The following is an 18,962-nucleotide window of genomic DNA, read 5'->3' on the forward strand; positions in this document are numbered from 1 at the left end:
ACCACAGCAATAGAATAGTAGATGCTATTAAGAACTATCTGCCGTAGCACTGCAGGGAGTTGAAGCTACCAAGAACTTACTCCATTTTCTCGGGTTCCACTTTTCCTTCTGCATCATGTGCTGCTTTCATCTCTGCTGCCTGGACAAAAATAACAATCAGTTAAGTTTTCCTCAAGTTAAAGAGATCATGGTCATGAGCCACATATAGCATTGGCCATTTTCATGTCCTTGGTCACATGTCCCCATGGCTTTCTCCCTTCAGGATGCCTCTGCTTTCCTCAGGATCATGGGATGTAAGTATCCCACAACAGATCAAGCTACTCTGGAGAAATGCCAGCACAAAGGTTTCAAACTTAAAAACTCAGTTTCCCTGCTAATATTCAACTCCAAGAGAAGACTTGTGCTAGGACCCCACGGCACTGGTCCTACTGCCCCACTGGGTCAGAGAGAGATGGGACACAGATACACTAGGTCCAATCTAGAATCTGCTTTCATCACACAGAATTCCTGCCTTGTCTTCAATACTCTTAAGCACTACCCCGCATCCCTCTGATGGATGATCATTGCACTTAGAATAAAATTCAAGTTCCTCAGCGAGGTCTATAAGGTCTAGGTGATCATGGCCTTTCTCTCCATCCTCATCTCATTACCTCCTATACCCAAATTCCCAGACCTCATTTTCTTTTCTAGCACATTCCAAATCCTTCCCTGCACCAAGATCTTTGCACAAGCCACTCCTCTCTCTGGAATATGACTGCCCTGGTCTTTCCTGTGCCTGCCATCCTTTAGGACTTGGGTCAGATGACACCTTTTCAGAGGTCTCCTAACCATCCTATCCCATAGTAGGGCCTGTATTCTCTTTGTAACACATGACCTTGTTCATTTCTTTCAGCATGGGTCACAGATGGTAATTATCTTATTGATTTGTTGTCTTCTTCCACTAGAAGTTAAGATCTATTAAAGCAAAAATGTTTTCTCTCTTGTTAACCAGTGTATTCCCATAGATAGAGCACAGCCTGATATGTAAAAGGCCTTGAATGAGTCCCTATCATGTATCAAACTCTGTCTAAGACCTGGGGCTACATCAGGGAGCAAAACAGAGTAAATAAATTCATATTGCAAGGAGTCCTATAGTTCTGATGCTTCCATCCCTGACTCTCCAAAATTAGGTGAGAGTTCTCTCCTATATATTTTCTTTACCTGGCATTCTTCCTTCCTAACATTCTTCATGCTTGCACTGACTTCTGCAATATGTATTTTTTTCCCCACTAAATTACAGGGACAATGCACTTCTCACCACTGTCTTCTCAGAGTCCCAAACAGTGGGAAGCATGTATTAATAATCTTCAATAAATATTAATGAAATGAATAAAATTAGTCTTTGGGCTCTGAAGTCTTCACACTTCTCTCCACATCCTTTTAATTTTTTTTTAATTTTTTATTTCTTTTTTTTTTTTTTTTTTAGTTTTATGATAGTCACAGAGAGAGAGAGAGAGAGAGAGAGGCAGAGACATAGGCAGAGGGAGAAGCAGGCTCCATGCACTGGGAGCCCGATGTGGGATTCGATCCCGGGTCTCCAGGATTGCGCCCTGGGCCAAAGGCAGGCGCCAAACCGCTGCGCCACCCAGGGATCCCTCTTTTTATTTTTTTTATTTATGATAGTCACACAGAGAGAGAGAGAGGCAGAGACACAGGCAGAGGGAGAAGCAGGCTCCATGCACGGGGAGCCTGATGTGGGATTCGATCCCGGGTCTCCAGGATCGCGCCCTGGGCCAAAGGCAGGTGCCAAACCACTGCGCCACCCAGGGATCCCTTTCCACATTCTTTTTAATCCTAGGATGATGCTGTGAGTTGGATGCTGCAATGGAGGGGAACACCCAGAACTTTCCATGACCAAGGGGTTCTGAATTACTATTATTCCCTTAATCTAGTCAACTGACTCAAAGTCCAGTTGGAGAGTGGGTGTATCTTAAGAATGAAAATGTTCCAAGCATGAGGCTGTGCTAAATCCTATGATATCATCTGGACCATTTGGGACACTGCAGAAGTATCATCTCAAAAGAAAGGTCTCCCACTATCTGAAAGTTTGTTTTATGCCACTTGACTTTTATGAGAGACCTTCATCAGTACCTGTTTGTGCTACCTGAAAGGCATCCGAAAAGGATTTTTACTTCTTTGCTTTATGACATTTCAGCTTACAAAAGGTTTTATAGGAACACTCTAATTTGGATGGTGTAGGAAACCTCTGCTTGGTTTTTGATGCTTTCCATTCACTGGATGAACCTGCATCCCATGAGAACCAACCTTCTACTGAGGCTGTGGAAGACCATCAGGTTTGACCTCTACAATGTAAAGTGAAGACCACTCAACAATTAGACCTTGAGACAACCATCTGAGTGTCACTCTTCCCAGACACAGCAAAGCTGGAATCCTAAGATCAGAATATAGAAGAGCTGGTACCTAACAGGATGCTGGCTCCTAGGGAACTGGGGTCAGAAACGACTACAGATCTATTTCTGGGCATAAAGGAAAGAGGACAGAAACAACTCATGCTTACCTGTGCTTTTCTTTTCTTCTGTACAGTACTCTCTAGTGTAGGTGGCTCATCCTTGCCAATAATCTCAGAGAGGTCACCCAAACCCACTTCAGGCCCATGCTTTAAGCCACCTTCTTTCTTTGGGTGGAATCCAAAGAGATCTGACATGATATCTGTGTCTCCCTTTTCAGCCTTCACGAAGTGAATCAATTCAGGTGTAATACCTGGCTCAGTCACCTCTGCCCTCTCAGAATCCATGGCATCATCATGGATACCAAATTGGGTTGGGTCAGGCATATCACCCAGGATCTTGGTCACTCTGATGTTCTTTGCCCCTTCCACTAGGCCCCCTCCAAACACTGTGTTCCAGAGGATCTGAAAGATTCCTCCCAATATGGCGAAGAACAACCGGAACAGCTCCAGAAACAACATCCAGAAGAAAGAGAAAAACACCTTCACCAGCTCCTTCACAGTCATCTTTTTCACCTTCCTGTACTGCTTCCTGAGGTTCTTCAGGGTTGCCTTCTTCAGAAAGTTGGCAACATTTCTCTTCACTGAGGCACAGGCCATGGCAAATGCAGAGGCAGACTCGAGAGACTTGCTGTCCTCCTCCTCACCCTCAATTTCTAACATATAAGATGAATCTTCATCTTCTTCCTCCTCTTCTTCGGGTCTGTCAGCTGAGTCAGATTCAGAGATCTGAGATGCTAACTGCATTTCAAAAATGGTATCCTCACAGAAGTTCACAAACAGTTCCATCTTTTCTTGCTCTCCACCTTCATTGACCACATCAAAGATGAACTGCCGCTTAGATTCCTTCACTTGGGGCTTCTCCCATTGAGTTCGACTGGATTCACTGATTTCAAAATAAACGCGCTCAATTTTCTTGGCCCCTCCCATGATCTCAATACGTCCCAGGTAGGGTTCAAAGTAATTTAGTACACTTTCTGCTGGGTCCAACAGACACTTCAGGCGAGAATCATTTGGCATATGTTCGGAGAGATTCGTCAGTAACACTGCCACATTAAACCCTATGTCCTTGGCCGGCTCATGGAACCGGTCTACAAAATCAATGTAATTAAACATATCATTCTCATCAGCTTCTGCACATGAAAGGAGAAAGTCAATCTCTGACTGTGTGTACTGTTTTTGCCCTTCCATGGCCTTCTGGAACTCTTTTTTGGAGATAATCCCTTTACCATCTGGGTCATATTCTTTGAAGGTGTCTGAGCTGGTGAGGTCTTTAAGTTTCAAGAACATGTCAAAGAATTTCAAGATCATTTCTACATTGGTAGATGATTCTACCAGTGTGTCAACCATCTGCTTGCCAATAGTTCCATTTACCACATTCCCTGTGAGGCAGGTTAAAAAAGACATACAAATATATAAATAAACCCAATTCATCATGTAACTGGTCAGGTAGCTATTTTTAGAAAACTTGTGTGCCCAATCAGTCGGCTCTTTCCTGACCGTGATGGTTTGGAAATGGGTAGGAGGGAACAGCAAGCCATAAAGACTACACCACTAGGAGCCAAGGGGGAAAGGAACAAAGAGAAGGAGGAGATGGCCACACCAGTGCCTCTTATCTGGACTGGGGCCTGGGAATTGGTTTTATTATCAGATTATTGGGGGCACATAGGGATAAGTGGTGCCCCTCTTATCCCCTTAGACCTAGGAGGGTGCCCAACTAGATGGCTGGCATACACACTGGCAGCCAGATGTACTGAAAAGCAGTGGGGAGAGGGAGAGGATAGGGAAGAGCAAAGCTTGGAGGTTTTCCCCAGTTCATTCTGGCTTTCCTATTAATATAAAATGAGTTGGTTTCAGGCTTTGTCCATCAGACCATGTGCCCCTCACTCATTTTTTGCTTCTGAAAATTTGGCTTTCTAACCAATGTCATATGGCATCAACAACCTGCCAGAAGGATAATCTGCATGATTAGTATGGTTAGTGCTCAGACCAATTACAGTTGTGTGAATGCCTAGTTATACCAAACAGCCCAACCTTCCAGGAGGGACAGAAGCATCACCACCATGTCCTGAAGGAGATCCAAGAGTTCCTTCAGCAGCTCGATCTGACTGGAATCCTAGAACAGAAACAGGAGATACCCCTGAGCTATCTGATCCCTCAGCAAAGTATAGGGCAGTGAGCAAGAAGAGCCTGCTCTGGAAAGATGAGGTGAAGGCTATGTGCATTGTGAATGTGGATGTCTTATCTGCTGTTGGTAGCATCAGGGGGGCTCACTGCAGCAGGGCTCATCTAACAGAGCTCCTTTAGTTTCTCTTCTATTAGTACAATGTGGCAGATGTATCACTTGTCCAAAACTACTGAACGACCCAATCCACCAAAGAGCCGTTAGGTATTTCTCTTAGTTCATGTTGTTTTTTATACTGGAGAATTACTAGGTGAGCTTTTGGGGAATAGTGCTGCAACCCAATTAAGATGTCAAGGCTGCAATCTCGAAGTGGGTTCTCCTTTCTTTTTGGGTTAATTTAGTCTCCTGATTCTAGTTGGTGGTGATCTGGGTGCCACTGGTCCCTTAAAATGACATAATTGAGGCTACTCCTCTGGATGATTTTCATTTCAGCATTGCCAAATTAGCTCTCTGTTTTCAACTCTACAGAAGGAAAACAATCCTTGGAAGATCTGAGGTGGGCAATGTGAGAGTGAGATTACAAAATGCATTCTGGGTCACACTTCTTGTACAGTTTCCCTCTCAAAAATACGGTTCTTTGTCGAGTCTCTCAACTTTCAGAGGGATCGCCCCCCTTTGGTGTGGGTCCTAGCTATATAAACAACATCACAGAAGTGTAGGATAGAAGAGCTAGAAGAGACCTCAGATCATTTACTCTAATTCCCCATAGTTCACAGACAGTGGAACCAAAAACCAGGAAGGGGAAGTGACTCCCTGAAAGTCACCAGCGGAGAGGCAGCAGAGCCAGGCTCCTGTCTCCAGAGCCTCTCTACACTACACTGCCCTAGGCTGGGCTGACATAGGACTGGATGTATTACTGCCAGATTAGCAGTGCTCCCAAGAACTCTCTCCTCCCATAAGGCCAGAGTCAAAAGGGGAAAAATGAAAGGGTTAAATAGCACATTCCAGAAGAGAGGAGGCAGATGTGACAGCCTTGAACATTTTAGATACACATCACTTAAATTAATGCTGTAAATGTTACTCTAATCAGCCTGAAACACATCCTGAAAGTTCTCCCTCATGTGTTGCCATGGAGAGAGGCAATCGACAACTACATCCCCTCCATTTATGTGTTCATAATAAATGTTCTGAGTGATTCTGATTCATCTTGCCAGAGAGATGGGGAGTGAGAAGGAAAGGCAGAGATAGGGAGGGAAGGGAAGCCAAGGTGAGAGAGGAGGGATATATGAGTTACAGAGACATGCAGACATGTGACAGACCCAGAAGGGGCTGATAGATTGTCATAAATTGACAAAACAGTGACAAGGAAGCAAAAAGGATCTAGCATCATAAAAAGCAAATGCTAAGGCAATTATGTAAAGGGGAGGTTGGTGGGACACAAGGAAGGAAGCTGCATCCATGCAAAAGCCTGTCTGGGACACCCCTGCAGGTATTCATTTCTATCGCCCCTTGAGGCCTCCAGGTTTAAAAGTGAGACCTAATCTGCATTGCTTTTCCAGCCATTTGATCAAGCAGCCACATCTACACGGGGGGAGTACCAAGGGGGGGGGGCAGTGATTTAGCAGTTCACACCGATGACACAGCAGGGAAGGGCCACAGTACCTGAGAGAGTTTCATCTGCATGTTAGCAAATACATGGAGGAAGCCGACCACCGCGTCCCACAGCCTGCTGTGAGCCAGGCTTTGTTGGTTCCCAATGCAAGGGCCCTATGGAGAGGAGGGCATCCTTATTTTACTGAAACATCATAAGCTGCTCTGAATCTTGCCCTTGTAAGCATACAGGACACTTGCTTATATTAGCAGATAGCTCCTTCCGAAAGTCACCTATTATTTTGTGGCTCACTATTTTCCCAGGGTATTACTTCTTGCCCCCCCATCGTAGGAAACTTTAACTAGGAAGGACCACCAGAATTTGGCAGTGCAGTGATTTTTCAGAGATCGATTCTTTTAGCTTCAGAATACATTCTTTAAATAAAATACCACAATGAAGAACATTCTTTGAGAGTCAAATGCTCTGGTTCAGCAGGACAGAAGGGCACTCCTGCCCACTCTCACCTCCACCTTGGTCTAAGAAGGGTTCCAAGGAACTCTAGGCTTCCACAGTATGAAAAGCAGGCCCTAGTGTTTTCAGGTGAAACTACACATGAAATGCTATGATCCCATGGCTATCTAATCAAGCAAAAAAAGTGAATATTCCTAATGTTCAACTACCTTGCGATTTTCTTATCATTAACCTCAACTTTATGTTTAATATCATCTATATCTTTTCAGAAAGCCAAACATAGAGGGATGACTTCATTACCAATTTTCATTTTCCATGTTAATAACTTTTCCTATTTTTACACATTGAATCAACATTTAAAAAAAAAGAAATCATTTGGAATTCTTCTACATGGGAGATTTGTCTATTCTTTCTTGTATGTTTAATCATTTATTTACATTAATATGGAATCCATATATTCATTTTATGCTTTGGGTTATAATCCATCACTACTCTATTTTGTCACTCAATTTTTTCCAGTTTTGGCCCCCAGGGGGCTCTTTCAGTTGGCCCCTGTGTCCCTTGGACATATGCCCATTATCTTTCCCTCCCTGCACGCTCCTCCCCTCTGCCTGCATTTCCTTGCACTATAGGATTCTCCAGGATCATCCTTATGTATTTCCTGCCCCAGCACTAGGACCAGTCCTTTCTCTAAGAAGCCTTGTTCTCTCATTGGAATGGTATTAGAAACCAAGATCTGGTACTAGCTGTGCTTGTTGCTACTGTGATATCATTACTTTTAGGCACTCTCAGCTGACACAGCAGTGGATATGTGTGTGTTATACTGACCCATGTGTATACAATATATCTAGAAATGTTTCCATATGTGAGTATCTGCATCAATATCAAGTCAAACATGAGTTTAGCGTCCTAATTCTTATCCTAATTCTAATGTGTTTCTAATGCATTTCTACCTGGACTATCTAGCTACCTCTTGCTTGTCTGTAACCATTCAACAGTGAGAAACCTGGCTCCTGCCATTAGTAACTGCTCATGTCCATTATATGTGTAGAACAGTTGCAGACTCAGTAACATGTATCCCCATGGGAAAAACTTTAGCAATTGAAGTGCTTATGCACAGTTCCTTTTGCCTTTGGTCTTACCATCTATATTCATTCCCAAGATTTCTGAGGTCAGCACTTTATTCCCCACCCCTTAGGTGAGACTGTTTTGTATATTTTTTATACCGTTAGATTCCTGTCACATTCTGTTCTTAGCTCTTCCTTTTATTTGTTTCTACCCTTTAACTCATCTCCAAATCACTCTTCAATACGAAATTTCCAAAAGAACATGGATACCATCTCAAGTTCTAGAAAAGGCTTGGCAAAATTCCCAGGGAAGCGAGCATCATGAGAAGTATTACCTGCCTCCCTAAACCATGTATGCTTGTTTAAAAAAATCACTGTTTGAGGGGTGCCTGGGTGGCTCAGTCAGTTAGCATCTGCCTTCAGCTCAGGTCATGATCTCAGGGTCCCAGGATTGAGCCACATGTTGGGGCTCCCTGCTCAGCAGGGAGTCTGCTTCTCCCTCTGCCTCTGCCCCCACCCCTGCTTGTGCTCTTTCTCAAATAAATAAATATTTTTTAAAAAAATCACTGTTCATGTACATTTGGTGTCTGATCCCTGGAATCCTCTAGATCCTTTTTAGAACAAAGCCAGTTGTTGCAAGAAACTCACATTTACCAAAAATAAGCTGCTTTTTTACTTTTGGGTTAAGTGCTCCAAGGGAAATTCTGAAGATTAGGATGGCTTCCACAGGGCGCAAATCAAATGCTTGTCAAATCTGTTCAATGACCTTCACAGGTATTTCACATTCTGTGACACTTCAGATTAGTCACCTGTTTCTATGGTTCTCTCTCTACGTTCTTAGGATCCAGTAAAACAAGGATTGTTCTCTCCCTTCAAGTTGATAGTCTTAGTTTTGTGTTTAATAAGTAAATATGATTGGAGTGTGCCAGTTGGCTCATTAGATGGTTTTTAAAAATCTCATACTATACCCCAGAGGACTGTGATAGGGCTACTGATTTCATAGCAAATTATGCCTGAGTACATGCTCTATTCCTTTTCACAATCATTAGAGCACCTTAGGCAATGACCAGAGACTATTGTAAACTGAGAAAGAATGCCGCAAGATCTAAATATTCAACTGGAAATAGTTTATGTGCTGCTCCAGTTACCTTTTCCATAGAGTTAATTTCTGACAAATTATAGGATCTTATAAATTCCTAATCTTGAGACTCAAGATAACATCATTTATCCCTTTATTCCTTCATTCTATCAATTATTTCTCCACTCTACTCCCCATGCATACTGAATACCTATGATATATTGCAAGTGCTAGAAATGGAAGAATTTTAGACTGAAATTCTGCCCACAAAAAATTTTCAATCTAGAAGGGAAAGGAAAATGTAACTAGATAAATGCAAACAGAGTGTGACAATGCTATGAATTGGTTACAGGACCATAAACTACAGCTTCTCATAGTGTGTAGTAAGTACTCTTAATATGCTTGGTTCCTATTTGTAGATAAATATTGTTAGTGCTAGGGCTGGATGTACAATTCATATTTATGTGTCCAAATATTCTAGGGTGATATATAATATGGGAATGTTAAAAATGTTCTGTTTTCAAGCATCTACTCTGTAGCACATACCTGGATGTATTCTGTAAGAGAATTGAAAATCTGCTTCGTGACTGCCAGAGCTTTGGAAAAATTGTGCTGTCCAGATTCATCAATGATGTCCTTCCCTGAATAATACCAGTAGAAATCACTGATTGACTCCTAAGAACAAACAAGTAGAGTTTAGTATTTCTTAAACTTCAGTCAGTGAAGCTAAACCCAATGTTCAGGAAGAGTACAAGAGAATCCTACACGTCTATGACCTCTTTGTTATGACAGAAACATAGGATAAAGCACAGAGATATCTAATCCTTACCATCTTTAAGTGGATATGCTTCTTTAAGAAGGAACGACAGGAGAGAGGATGGTGTTCAGCTGGACATGGGTGACTATGATGCAGGACAACTTATTCACAATGAAAAATATATATTAAAGGTAATAATGCTACTCATCCAAATAATTGGCATAAGAGTAGCAACACAACAGCTACCTCACACTGTCAAAGGCCAGGTGGCGTTCTTACTCATTGCATATGTTAAATCTCTGCATCTTTACTACCACCCTATGAGGCGCTATCCATTCGACAGATGAGGGAATCAGAACACAGGGAGGTTAAATAGATTTGGTCCAGGTTATAACTGGTAAGTGGCAGAACCCGGATGAACAGTTAGCAGAGAGAAGAGAGTATCTTTTTTTTATGTTTTATGTAGATTTTCCTGGTATCATTTGGATTTTCCTTCCAACAGTTAAACTGAGAGGCTTCTCAAGTACTAAGAACTTGTAGACTCATTTTGCTCCTACCACCTTCTGGACTTCTTTTTCCTGGTGAAAAATCTGTTTTCATTCATGTAACATAGCTCTTGGGCACTGATGGGAGGTTTTCATTGGCAAAACTGAGGTAAACCAGCATTTTATACTAGATGATTTGATATTTAACCACTCCCCCATTTCAGTCTTCAAATACACATCTTTAGGCATTTGACTTCCCATAAGTATGTGGACATAGATTATAACACCTTTCTTATTGGGGCTCGACTGTATTCTGGGCCTCCCTTGATCCCTTGCAACTGTCTATAGCTTCTGGAAATGTATGTAAGCCATGCCATCGTCTGAGACCCACTGACCTGTAGACGTAGGAGGTAGTCCACGGTACTGATGATGACGTTTACAGTGGTGGTATTGCCCATCTGAGTCCGTAGGAAGTTCTGAAAGTCTAAGAACACCAGGGCTGAGTCAAAGCCTGTTCTTATCATGCCTAGGGAGCTGAGCAAGCCCTCTTGGCTAAACTCAGGAGAGATCTACTATATGAAAAGCCTTACAAGAGCACCCTGTTCGGGTCCTGGCAGGTCCTGTAGGACAGAGCTCTGCCCTGAGCCCGCTCATCCTGGTGATGCCAGAAAGTGGACTTAATGAGCCCCGAGGGACTTGACAGAAAGGGGTGGGTATTTACATTCACCATCTGAAGATTCTTGCAGCAACTTAGCCTGGGTGGCACTAAATAACATCAGCCCTGAAGTTCAAGTTCTTTTTCCATAGAGTTAAAAAAAATTTTTTTTTTTTATTGAGGAATAGATTAACTGTTGTCTTTGAGTTAGCAGCTGGTTGAATTAAATGTGGCATCCTGAGCTGAATCATAATTTGGCACCTGAATGTTGTTTTCCTTTGAAAAATCAATCTGTTCCACTTACCACTGTTATGTCCTTCACAAAGTAACTGCAGGAATCTAAAGAGGTCTCGTGTAAACTCATCATTCTGGAGTACTTTTTCACCTTGAAAACAGAATATTGGTGAGCATTTGTTTGGCTTCTCAACCCAGAACACTTTCCAAGGCAAACGACTGTAAAAATGACAAAGGGCTTATTGTCAGAACTGTTCGGAAAGGGAACTTTCAGTGAGTGAGGAAAAAGCTGATTGGCCTGAAACTGAGGCTACAGAACATAATGACCAACAAAGCTAAAATATCGAGCCTCCGGATGCATTTGTAAGGAAAACAGCTTGGCTAATGGCAGTAGTGGCTCATGGTCCATAATCCATGCTTTACAGAGAGAAGGCATTTCTTTAATTAGGCATCAAACTGCTGAGTTAAGCTTCACATGCAACTACCAAACCTAAAAAATGTGCCTGTGCTGCGGCAATTAAATAAGTCCCTTAGGACTCACTCACACACACATAGTAGACAACTCTGGTCAGAAACTCAAACTTACCACGCTCTCGAACAATGACTGGTGATAAGAGAAAAACAGAAGAATGCAAAGTAAGAAAACCCATAAAAACCACAATAAACTGTTTTTAGTCAAGGCTGACATGGTGAACACATCCAGCCTTTATCAAAGCTACTAATGGGACTATTTTGCTGAAATTGAGCAAGTCCTTGCAAATTAAGAGGCACCGAGCAGGGGCTCTAACCAGGAAGAGTTAATTATGGTAATCAGGAAGAGAACAGCCTTCACATGTGTTAGTGACTTACGTGTTCCTTCCTCAGTAACCATCCCCAGGCCTTCAGCTTTATTCTGCCTCTCAAAGGCATTCAAATCAAGGACACTTGCAAGAGACCAGAGAAAACAAGGTTCAGGCCTATGCATGCCAAGAAAATGGATTTCTAATGTCACTATACCTATTGACTGAGAATATCTTGTCCTTGTGTTATAATAAAGGTGCTAACACTATACAGGGCGGTTGAAAGTCTAGTAGTTCCCTGCATTTGTGTCAGGAGTGCTGTCCAAGGCTGCTAGAGCTCACAGGCATGCATGCGGAGGGCTCAGAAAAACTTAAGACTGTCCTTGTTTGTCGAACTTGAGTCCTTTCTTCTGCACGGTGATTTAGAAAGATGTCCCAAATAAAGAAGGAATAATCTGTTTTGAAGATTTCCCAAAAGAAAGTTTAAACTGCACTAATTTTCACCTCCCACCTTTTTTTAAACCTATTTTCTCTGCGACTTAGAAGGAATTATAGTTTTTACTGTTTACATGAATACTGATGAAAGGGCTACAAATTTCAGATTTCAAAGGGCCACATCCTTTTAGAATTCCTGTGTCACTCAGAAGCCCACAAGAGCTATGATTAAGCCTTCTGGAGGCAATGGTGTCCCTAGGTATTTCTGAATCTGTAACAAGTTAGCCTTCTTTTTTTGGTCCCCACTTCCTCCAAATTTTCCAGTCACGGCCACCACCAAATCCTACTTAGCCAGGAGCCCCTGGTACAACCAGAGATCTTGATAATGAGGAAAATGGATAAGCCTATTATTTCAGGTTGGGGCTCATTCCATTTCTCTAACAGACTCACTTTCTCCAATCTCAAAGGCTTCATAGAACATGACATAAAGTCTCACAAAAATGCAGCTGTTAGGGCAGCTTATGGCTGAATCCATTAAGATTCCGTGAAACTCTGTATTCCCTTTACCACTGGGCAAAGGGAATGATCATTGGATTGGAAAGACGTTATGGAAAAAAAACAGCATTTCTTTTTCCTATTAGGGAGCCACATATTTTCTGCAACTTAAATTCTAAAGAGAGGGACGCCTGGGGGGCTCAGCGGTTGAGCGTCTGCCTTTGGGTCATGTCGTGATCCTGGGGTCCTGGGATCGAGTCCCACCATTGGGCTCCCTGTGAGGGGTCTGCTTCTCCCTCTGCCTATGTCTCTGCCTCTCTCTCTGTCTTTCATGAATAAAGAAAGTCTTAAAAAAAGTTTAAAGAGAAAACAGTGAAAACTCCTATTGCCATACTGTTGGTTTTCCCCAGATCCTGCTGTAAAAAGGTTCTCTCAATAACCCAAAACCATTCTTCTATTTTAGCTTTGCTGTCAAGGGAAGATAGCAGAGGTACAGGACATTTGGACAGAGCTGCTTCAAAGCAGCAGTTCTGATTCAGGAGACTATCTGTGGAACAGACATTTCTGACCCTTACTCCCTCCCAAAGCACTCATTTCAGATGTTTTTATTTCTCTAATGTTTCAATAGTTTTCTAATCTGTATTATTTTCATAATCAACAAAAATCCTTAAAATATCTTAAAACTTGTTAGTTCTCACTTGGCCTCTAAAGGTATGTCACCCGTCCCTCTAAGCCATCATTATAAATGAGTTTAGTAATATGAAGTATTACAGATTAAGGGAACACTCAGAAATTTAATTGAGAATTTCATGGGCAATATGGAAGTGAACTGACTTGAGTTTTGCCATTCTGAGTCCAAATGGACTATTTTACCCTCTGTGAGTCAGGCCTAGCAATATTACATTTTCTTTTCCTGAGAGAGGTAATAAACAAATTGTTGGTGCGGGGAGAATGGAGCCCAGAGTAAGGGATTCTATTGCAGCTCAAATACGCTCCTGGTAACCTTGGGGTACATACAATATTACTCCATCAAATAAGGTTAGCAAAATTATGAAGTCCATCAAAACAAAGTATGTCTATCCTGCAAATTTTTAAGTGGAAAACCTAATGCCCTATTTTTAAGAATATTAGAGGCAAATTAGCTAGATAATTATAACCGATTTCTTTCAGAACAAGTTACCGACTATTCAAAATACATATGAATCTTAGAGAATAAGCTGACACTTAGATTGCTGGCTTGTTTCCAAAATGAGTGAGCATGGTAACCTTACAACTTCTGGTTATGGACTGTTCATCTGTCAGGGGGTCAGCCATGAGGGGAGGCTTGCACACATGATAATAAAAGTGGAAAGTTTAATGTTTTGTTTTTTAGGCTATGAGAAAATGTTCCCATGTTAGGATGCACTTCTGTTGAAATGGATGTGTCAAAATCTGTACCAACCAAATACTTATTTTGGCCCAAAGAACTGTTAAGGATAACAATTAACAAAGTGTCTAACGGGTCTAATGAAAACATGGCCTCGAGTCATAATGAGGTAGTCTTCTTCTTTCCATTCTTTTCTGGTTTGACTTTTATGAGCATATATTTTAGGAGCTCAGCTCTGAGGAAAACAACATGCCAAAAAAAGGAGGTAATACCATCATACCCATCCTCTTAGCTTTCTAAAGCAGGTAAGTCCTTCCTCAACAATTCCATGAATGATAAGCTTATTTTGTAGTTCCCCCCTTCCACCCCATTCCACTTTCTTCTAAAGAGGAAAAAAAATCCTATAGGTGGTTTTCCCATATTTACCTGCAAGACTGCATAAGACCAGACAGGCTTTGAAAGAATCCAGCATCCTTTTTCTCCTTTAGGTAATCTAGCATTTTCTATAAGGGAGACACATTTTAAAAGGAAAATCAATGTAAATTATGCCACAAGCACTGACCCTCCCAATTTTAATGGAGACATGTCAAGTCCTAGTCACATGGATTCATATCCAGGGTGGTGGTCTGTAAACTTGGATATGCATTAGAATCACCTGTGGATTTAAACCTTCCGTGTGCCTGAGCCCCACCCTCTTCTGGAACCAGAATCTCCTCAGGTGGATATTCTATTTTATTTATGTATTTTTTGGAATATTTTATTTTATAGAGGTCCACTGGTATTTCTTCTAGGGTAGTACAGTAGATCATTGACATTCATAGATTTACTGTTTGAAGTTTCTCCCATTTGGAACCAAGCACCAGGACACAGATCTAGTAAAATGGTGCTGAAGTCCAGTCTGAAGAACTGGTGCTGACTTTGGTGCACTGGAACAAGGAGCTCAGCCAGTCACAAGCTTAGCAGAGAGTATCTTTCATAATCAGACTTTGTTTTCTCTGTTCTTTTGTTACTGAGAAGGCAGGGACTTTGTCTGACATCATAAAAATGTTAAAAAAAAAAAAAAAGGTCCTACAAGGACCTGGTGGTCATGGTAGGGAACAGAAAGTAAAAGGTGTCTCAGAAAATGGTAGTTCTTTTGTGAGAAATTTGTTTGGGATGAATTAAAGGCTGGGACAAATGATATGTGATAATGATAGTTATAAATTTGGAGATTCTCACAGGCTCTGTGATATAATCCTCACAAATGCCAAGAATCTTTGAAATGTCACTTTCCTGTACACACAGATGTTTTCAGCCAGAGCCTGGAGTGCCCTGGAAACACTAGAATATTCCTGCATCTTGCAGCCAGTTTAGATTCAGACTGCTGAATGGATTCCATGTTCCCGGAGCCCCACACTATGCTGCTGTGTGTTGTCTCACTGCATGCATAGTGGCAGGGGTTTTGAGCTACAGAATTTACTGCTACACCCTCCATCCCAGAACAGAGCCTGACTTAGTGGATAGTCAGCAATCATAAAACTATGACCGAACGAATAAGCAAATGAATGAACAAACAACAGATGTGTGGGGTTAGGCACTCCATTAACCAACGGGGCTCCTTGCTCATGGCGAGGCAGCTAACATGTAAAATGATTAAAATACAAATCTAAGGCTTAGAAACTGTCCAAAAAATCTCTGATGATGAAAAACTTAAGTGTTTTTTTGCTTTGAACCCTGGGTAAACCCTCTTTACCAAGCACACATTTATCTGTCAGCTCTTAGCTCTGGTTTTATCTATGTTCCCAGCTATTCTGATATAACTGGCCACAGAGGACAAACACCAGCAAAGGTGATGCTGAGTGGCCCTCTCTGTAGCAGAGCTGACACCTCTTCCCCAAAACATGAGGGCTGTCGAAATGGCAATACCCTGAGAAGTCTGCACCACCCACTACGAGTCCCCAGTACCTGTTGTACACCAGCGTTGCCACCATTCAGAATGGCGATCCCCAGCTTCAGAGTCTCAACCACCATGGGGCTCATCTCACCTGCCACGGTGAAGAGTCGATTGAGTCACCAAGGAAACAGAGGGTAAATCGCGTCTACGGGGCTTTATCAGGACTCTTTAATAATGACTTCGTGTCACAGCATGCTATCTGTGGCAGCAACAGGGGCCTAGGGGCCTATCCACAAAATCTTGGAATCACCTTTGCTGGCACTTATCATCTGAAGGACCATCTCTGCAGCTCCACGCTCATGCAGCCGTGCTTGTTGATAGAGAGTTTTCTGCTTTTCCATTTCTTTCTCCTGGAAAAAAAAAATCAAGTAGGGAAAGATTAGTTTCTTCTCAGGTAATTTACCCTGCTAAGGTAAGCTGAGAGAATCTTTACTTGTCTAAGGAAGGCAACACATGTAATTTTGGATAAAGAAGACTTCTGAAGTTTATTTCCAGACACTACCTCTGCTTTCCAAAATTGTCCATCCACAATTCACTCATGTTTTGATGTTGAAGTTTCCACTTTTGTGCACTGGTAGGAAACATAGCTCATTCCCCGGTAATATCATAATTATAGGAAGTGATCCTAGGTTTAAGTGTTTGTTTTCAATGTTCTGTCATTCCGCTTGCTGGGAGTCAACTAAAGCCTATCTGCCTGAACGTAGGAAACAACCACTTATTTAGAATGCTCAGATCACCATTAACAGAGACTCTACAATATATGGAATACTAGAAAGTTAAGGCCTTCCAGAACTGTAATTATGTTAATTTACTTTTATTGTTGTATACTTTGTCCATAAAGAGCGTAAAAGTAAACTCATATGGCTTTATCTTGGGAGATTCAGTGTCCCTGACATTTACAGAATAGTAGTGCAAAAACCATCCTGGTGTCTCCATTGCTTTGAGTTTTCATCTCTGGATGTTTGAATTTGTCCTTCTCTGGTCTCTGTTACTACATTGGGTAAGAGAGCAAAATTTCCCAGAAGCCCAAACCCATAAGGGGGGTTTGCTGACTGAATGGCTTCCTGATACCTTTCATTAGGCTGGAAAACAGGCAGTAGAACCACATCTAATGGGTGTGCTTCGTGCATGCGGCCCTGTGTATTTGCCACCACATACATGTGGCAGGTGAGCCACATGGTCAATGTCAGCACCCACTTCTGAAGGCATGCTGGTTGTCTTTGGCTTTGGAGCATGGCCCTATCTTCAATCTTAGTAAAAACTTACTTCAAATGTTTTTTCCTTGTCTTCCTCCTCTTCTTCATCCTCCCCGCTCTGACAACTCTAGATCCATGGAGCAGGGAAAAGAGACAAATGAATGTGAGTCTAATAGACAAGGCTGTCCTGCTGTGCAAAGGCAGGGGACAGCATGTAACTGACAGGCATGTTGGGACTTCAGTCCTTGGTGAAACTAAGAACACTGTGACCACTGCAGGGCAACATTCTACTCAAAACGTTTTCTTTGCAGTTACTAAGGTGTTCAGAGATGAGAGATGGGAGCACCGAGCTCACACAGTCAACAGGAACCTATCTGGTTTAACCACAGACCTGAACTCTTCTAACCTAGTAGAGTTCTGGTATAAATGGAGCTAGGAGTACAGGGAGCTGTTCCTTTCTAAGCAAAAACCAGGCATTTGGCAAGAAGACTGGAGATACCTAGGATGTGACTCTAGGTACCGCATGTAAAGGAACAGGTGCTCCTGTACCCCAACATTTTCCTTCTCTGCCTTCCATGAAGGGTTCCCATTCGAGAAGGAGCAGTGTCCCTACCACTCGGCATTCCAGAGGTGGCCGTCCTTCCCTGTCATGTAGGAAGAATGGCCTCTGCCTCTACTAGAGCACTGAATCTCATTCCAGTTGCTAAAGCCTGTTTCCAAATGTGATGAACTTCCTTTACCTGCAGATACGTTTGAACTTTTGGAGGCACTCTCAGTGTGGGCTGAAAATGCAAGGATAATGTGTATGCCTGGACTCCATGTGGTTGGCCTGGAACTCCCATGTGAACAAGCCACTGGACCCACTGTTCCTGCAAAGCTTTAAGGTTTCCTTACGAGGATGGTAGAATGGCTTGCTAATGTCACCCCCGTGGCACGCGAACTGTGCAGTGCCTGGAGCCCATGTTCTGACCGAGTCTTGTGGGCTGCTGTTCAAAACAACCATTTCCATGTGTCTGCAGAGGTAAAGGTGAAGGCAGGAATACTGAGACAACAGGCAGAAACTCAGGTGTACCTTGGCCATCATGCTGGAATAGGATGTGTACAAGGGGTCGTCTTCCAATTTGCTGGAAAGAATGGAGTACATATTTAGCAGGCTACTTTTTGGACCCAGCAGAAAAGACTAAGAGCCATAGAGATCTTAAGTTATATGCACTAATGAATTCATTAGAAAACCCTTTCTCAAGAGAAAAATGAGTGGGAAATATCAGTGAGGGTGACAGAACATGAGAGACTCCTGACTCTGGGAAACAAACAAGGGGTGGTGGAAAGGGAGGTGGGGGGGATGGGGTGACTGGGTGACGGGCACTGAGGGGGGCACTTGACGGGCTGAGCACTGGGTGTTATGCTATATGTTGGCATATCGAACTCCAATAAAAAATATATACAAAAAAAAGAAAGAAAGAAAGAAAGAAAGAAAGAAAGAAAGAAAGAAAGAAGAAAGAAAGAAAGAAAGAAAGAAGAAAGAAAGAAAGAAAGAAAGAAAGAAAGAAAGAAAGAAAGAAAGAAAGAAAGAAAGAAAGAAAGAAAGAAAGAAAGAAAGAAAGAAAGAAAACCCCTTCTCCCAGGGATGCCAGGGTGGTTCAGTGGTTGAGCGCCTGCCTTCAGCTCAGGGCGTGATCCTGGGTCCCAGAATTGAGTTCCATGTCAGGCTCCTGCAGGGAGCCTGTTTCTCACTGTCTCTGCCTCTCTTTCTGTGTCTCTCATAAATAAATAAAATCCTAAAACAAAA

General features: G+C 42.3%; 1 protein-coding gene across 1 annotated transcript in view; it reads right to left on the minus strand.

Moving 5' to 3' along the window:
• RYR3 (ryanodine receptor 3) overlaps positions 1 to 18,962 on the minus strand; it is a 500,519-nt gene that overhangs the window by 22,875 nt on the left and 458,682 nt on the right. The window contains exons 76-89 of the mRNA XM_072808654.1: positions 18,246 to 18,297; positions 17,244 to 17,300; positions 16,228 to 16,327; positions 15,989 to 16,068; positions 14,471 to 14,547; positions 11,819 to 11,892; positions 11,556 to 11,573; positions 11,040 to 11,120; positions 10,476 to 10,564; positions 9,385 to 9,513; positions 6,294 to 6,398; positions 4,541 to 4,622; positions 2,558 to 3,888; positions 81 to 139 (exon numbers count right to left, since the gene is read on the minus strand). Coding sequence (XP_072664755.1) covers positions 81 to 139; positions 2,558 to 3,888; positions 4,541 to 4,622; positions 6,294 to 6,398; positions 9,385 to 9,513; positions 10,476 to 10,564; positions 11,040 to 11,120; positions 11,556 to 11,573; positions 11,819 to 11,892; positions 14,471 to 14,547; positions 15,989 to 16,068; positions 16,228 to 16,327; positions 17,244 to 17,300; positions 18,246 to 18,297 — 2,334 coding nt within the window. The remainder of the gene's footprint in view (positions 1 to 80; positions 140 to 2,557; positions 3,889 to 4,540; positions 4,623 to 6,293; positions 6,399 to 9,384; positions 9,514 to 10,475; positions 10,565 to 11,039; positions 11,121 to 11,555; positions 11,574 to 11,818; positions 11,893 to 14,470; positions 14,548 to 15,988; positions 16,069 to 16,227; positions 16,328 to 17,243; positions 17,301 to 18,245; positions 18,298 to 18,962) is intronic.

The sequence above is a fragment of the Canis lupus genome, chromosome 32 (genome assembly GCF_048164855.1).
Source record: "Canis lupus baileyi chromosome 32, mCanLup2.hap1, whole genome shotgun sequence".
In the NCBI taxonomy this organism is placed as follows: domain Eukaryota; kingdom Metazoa; phylum Chordata; class Mammalia; order Carnivora; family Canidae; genus Canis; species Canis lupus.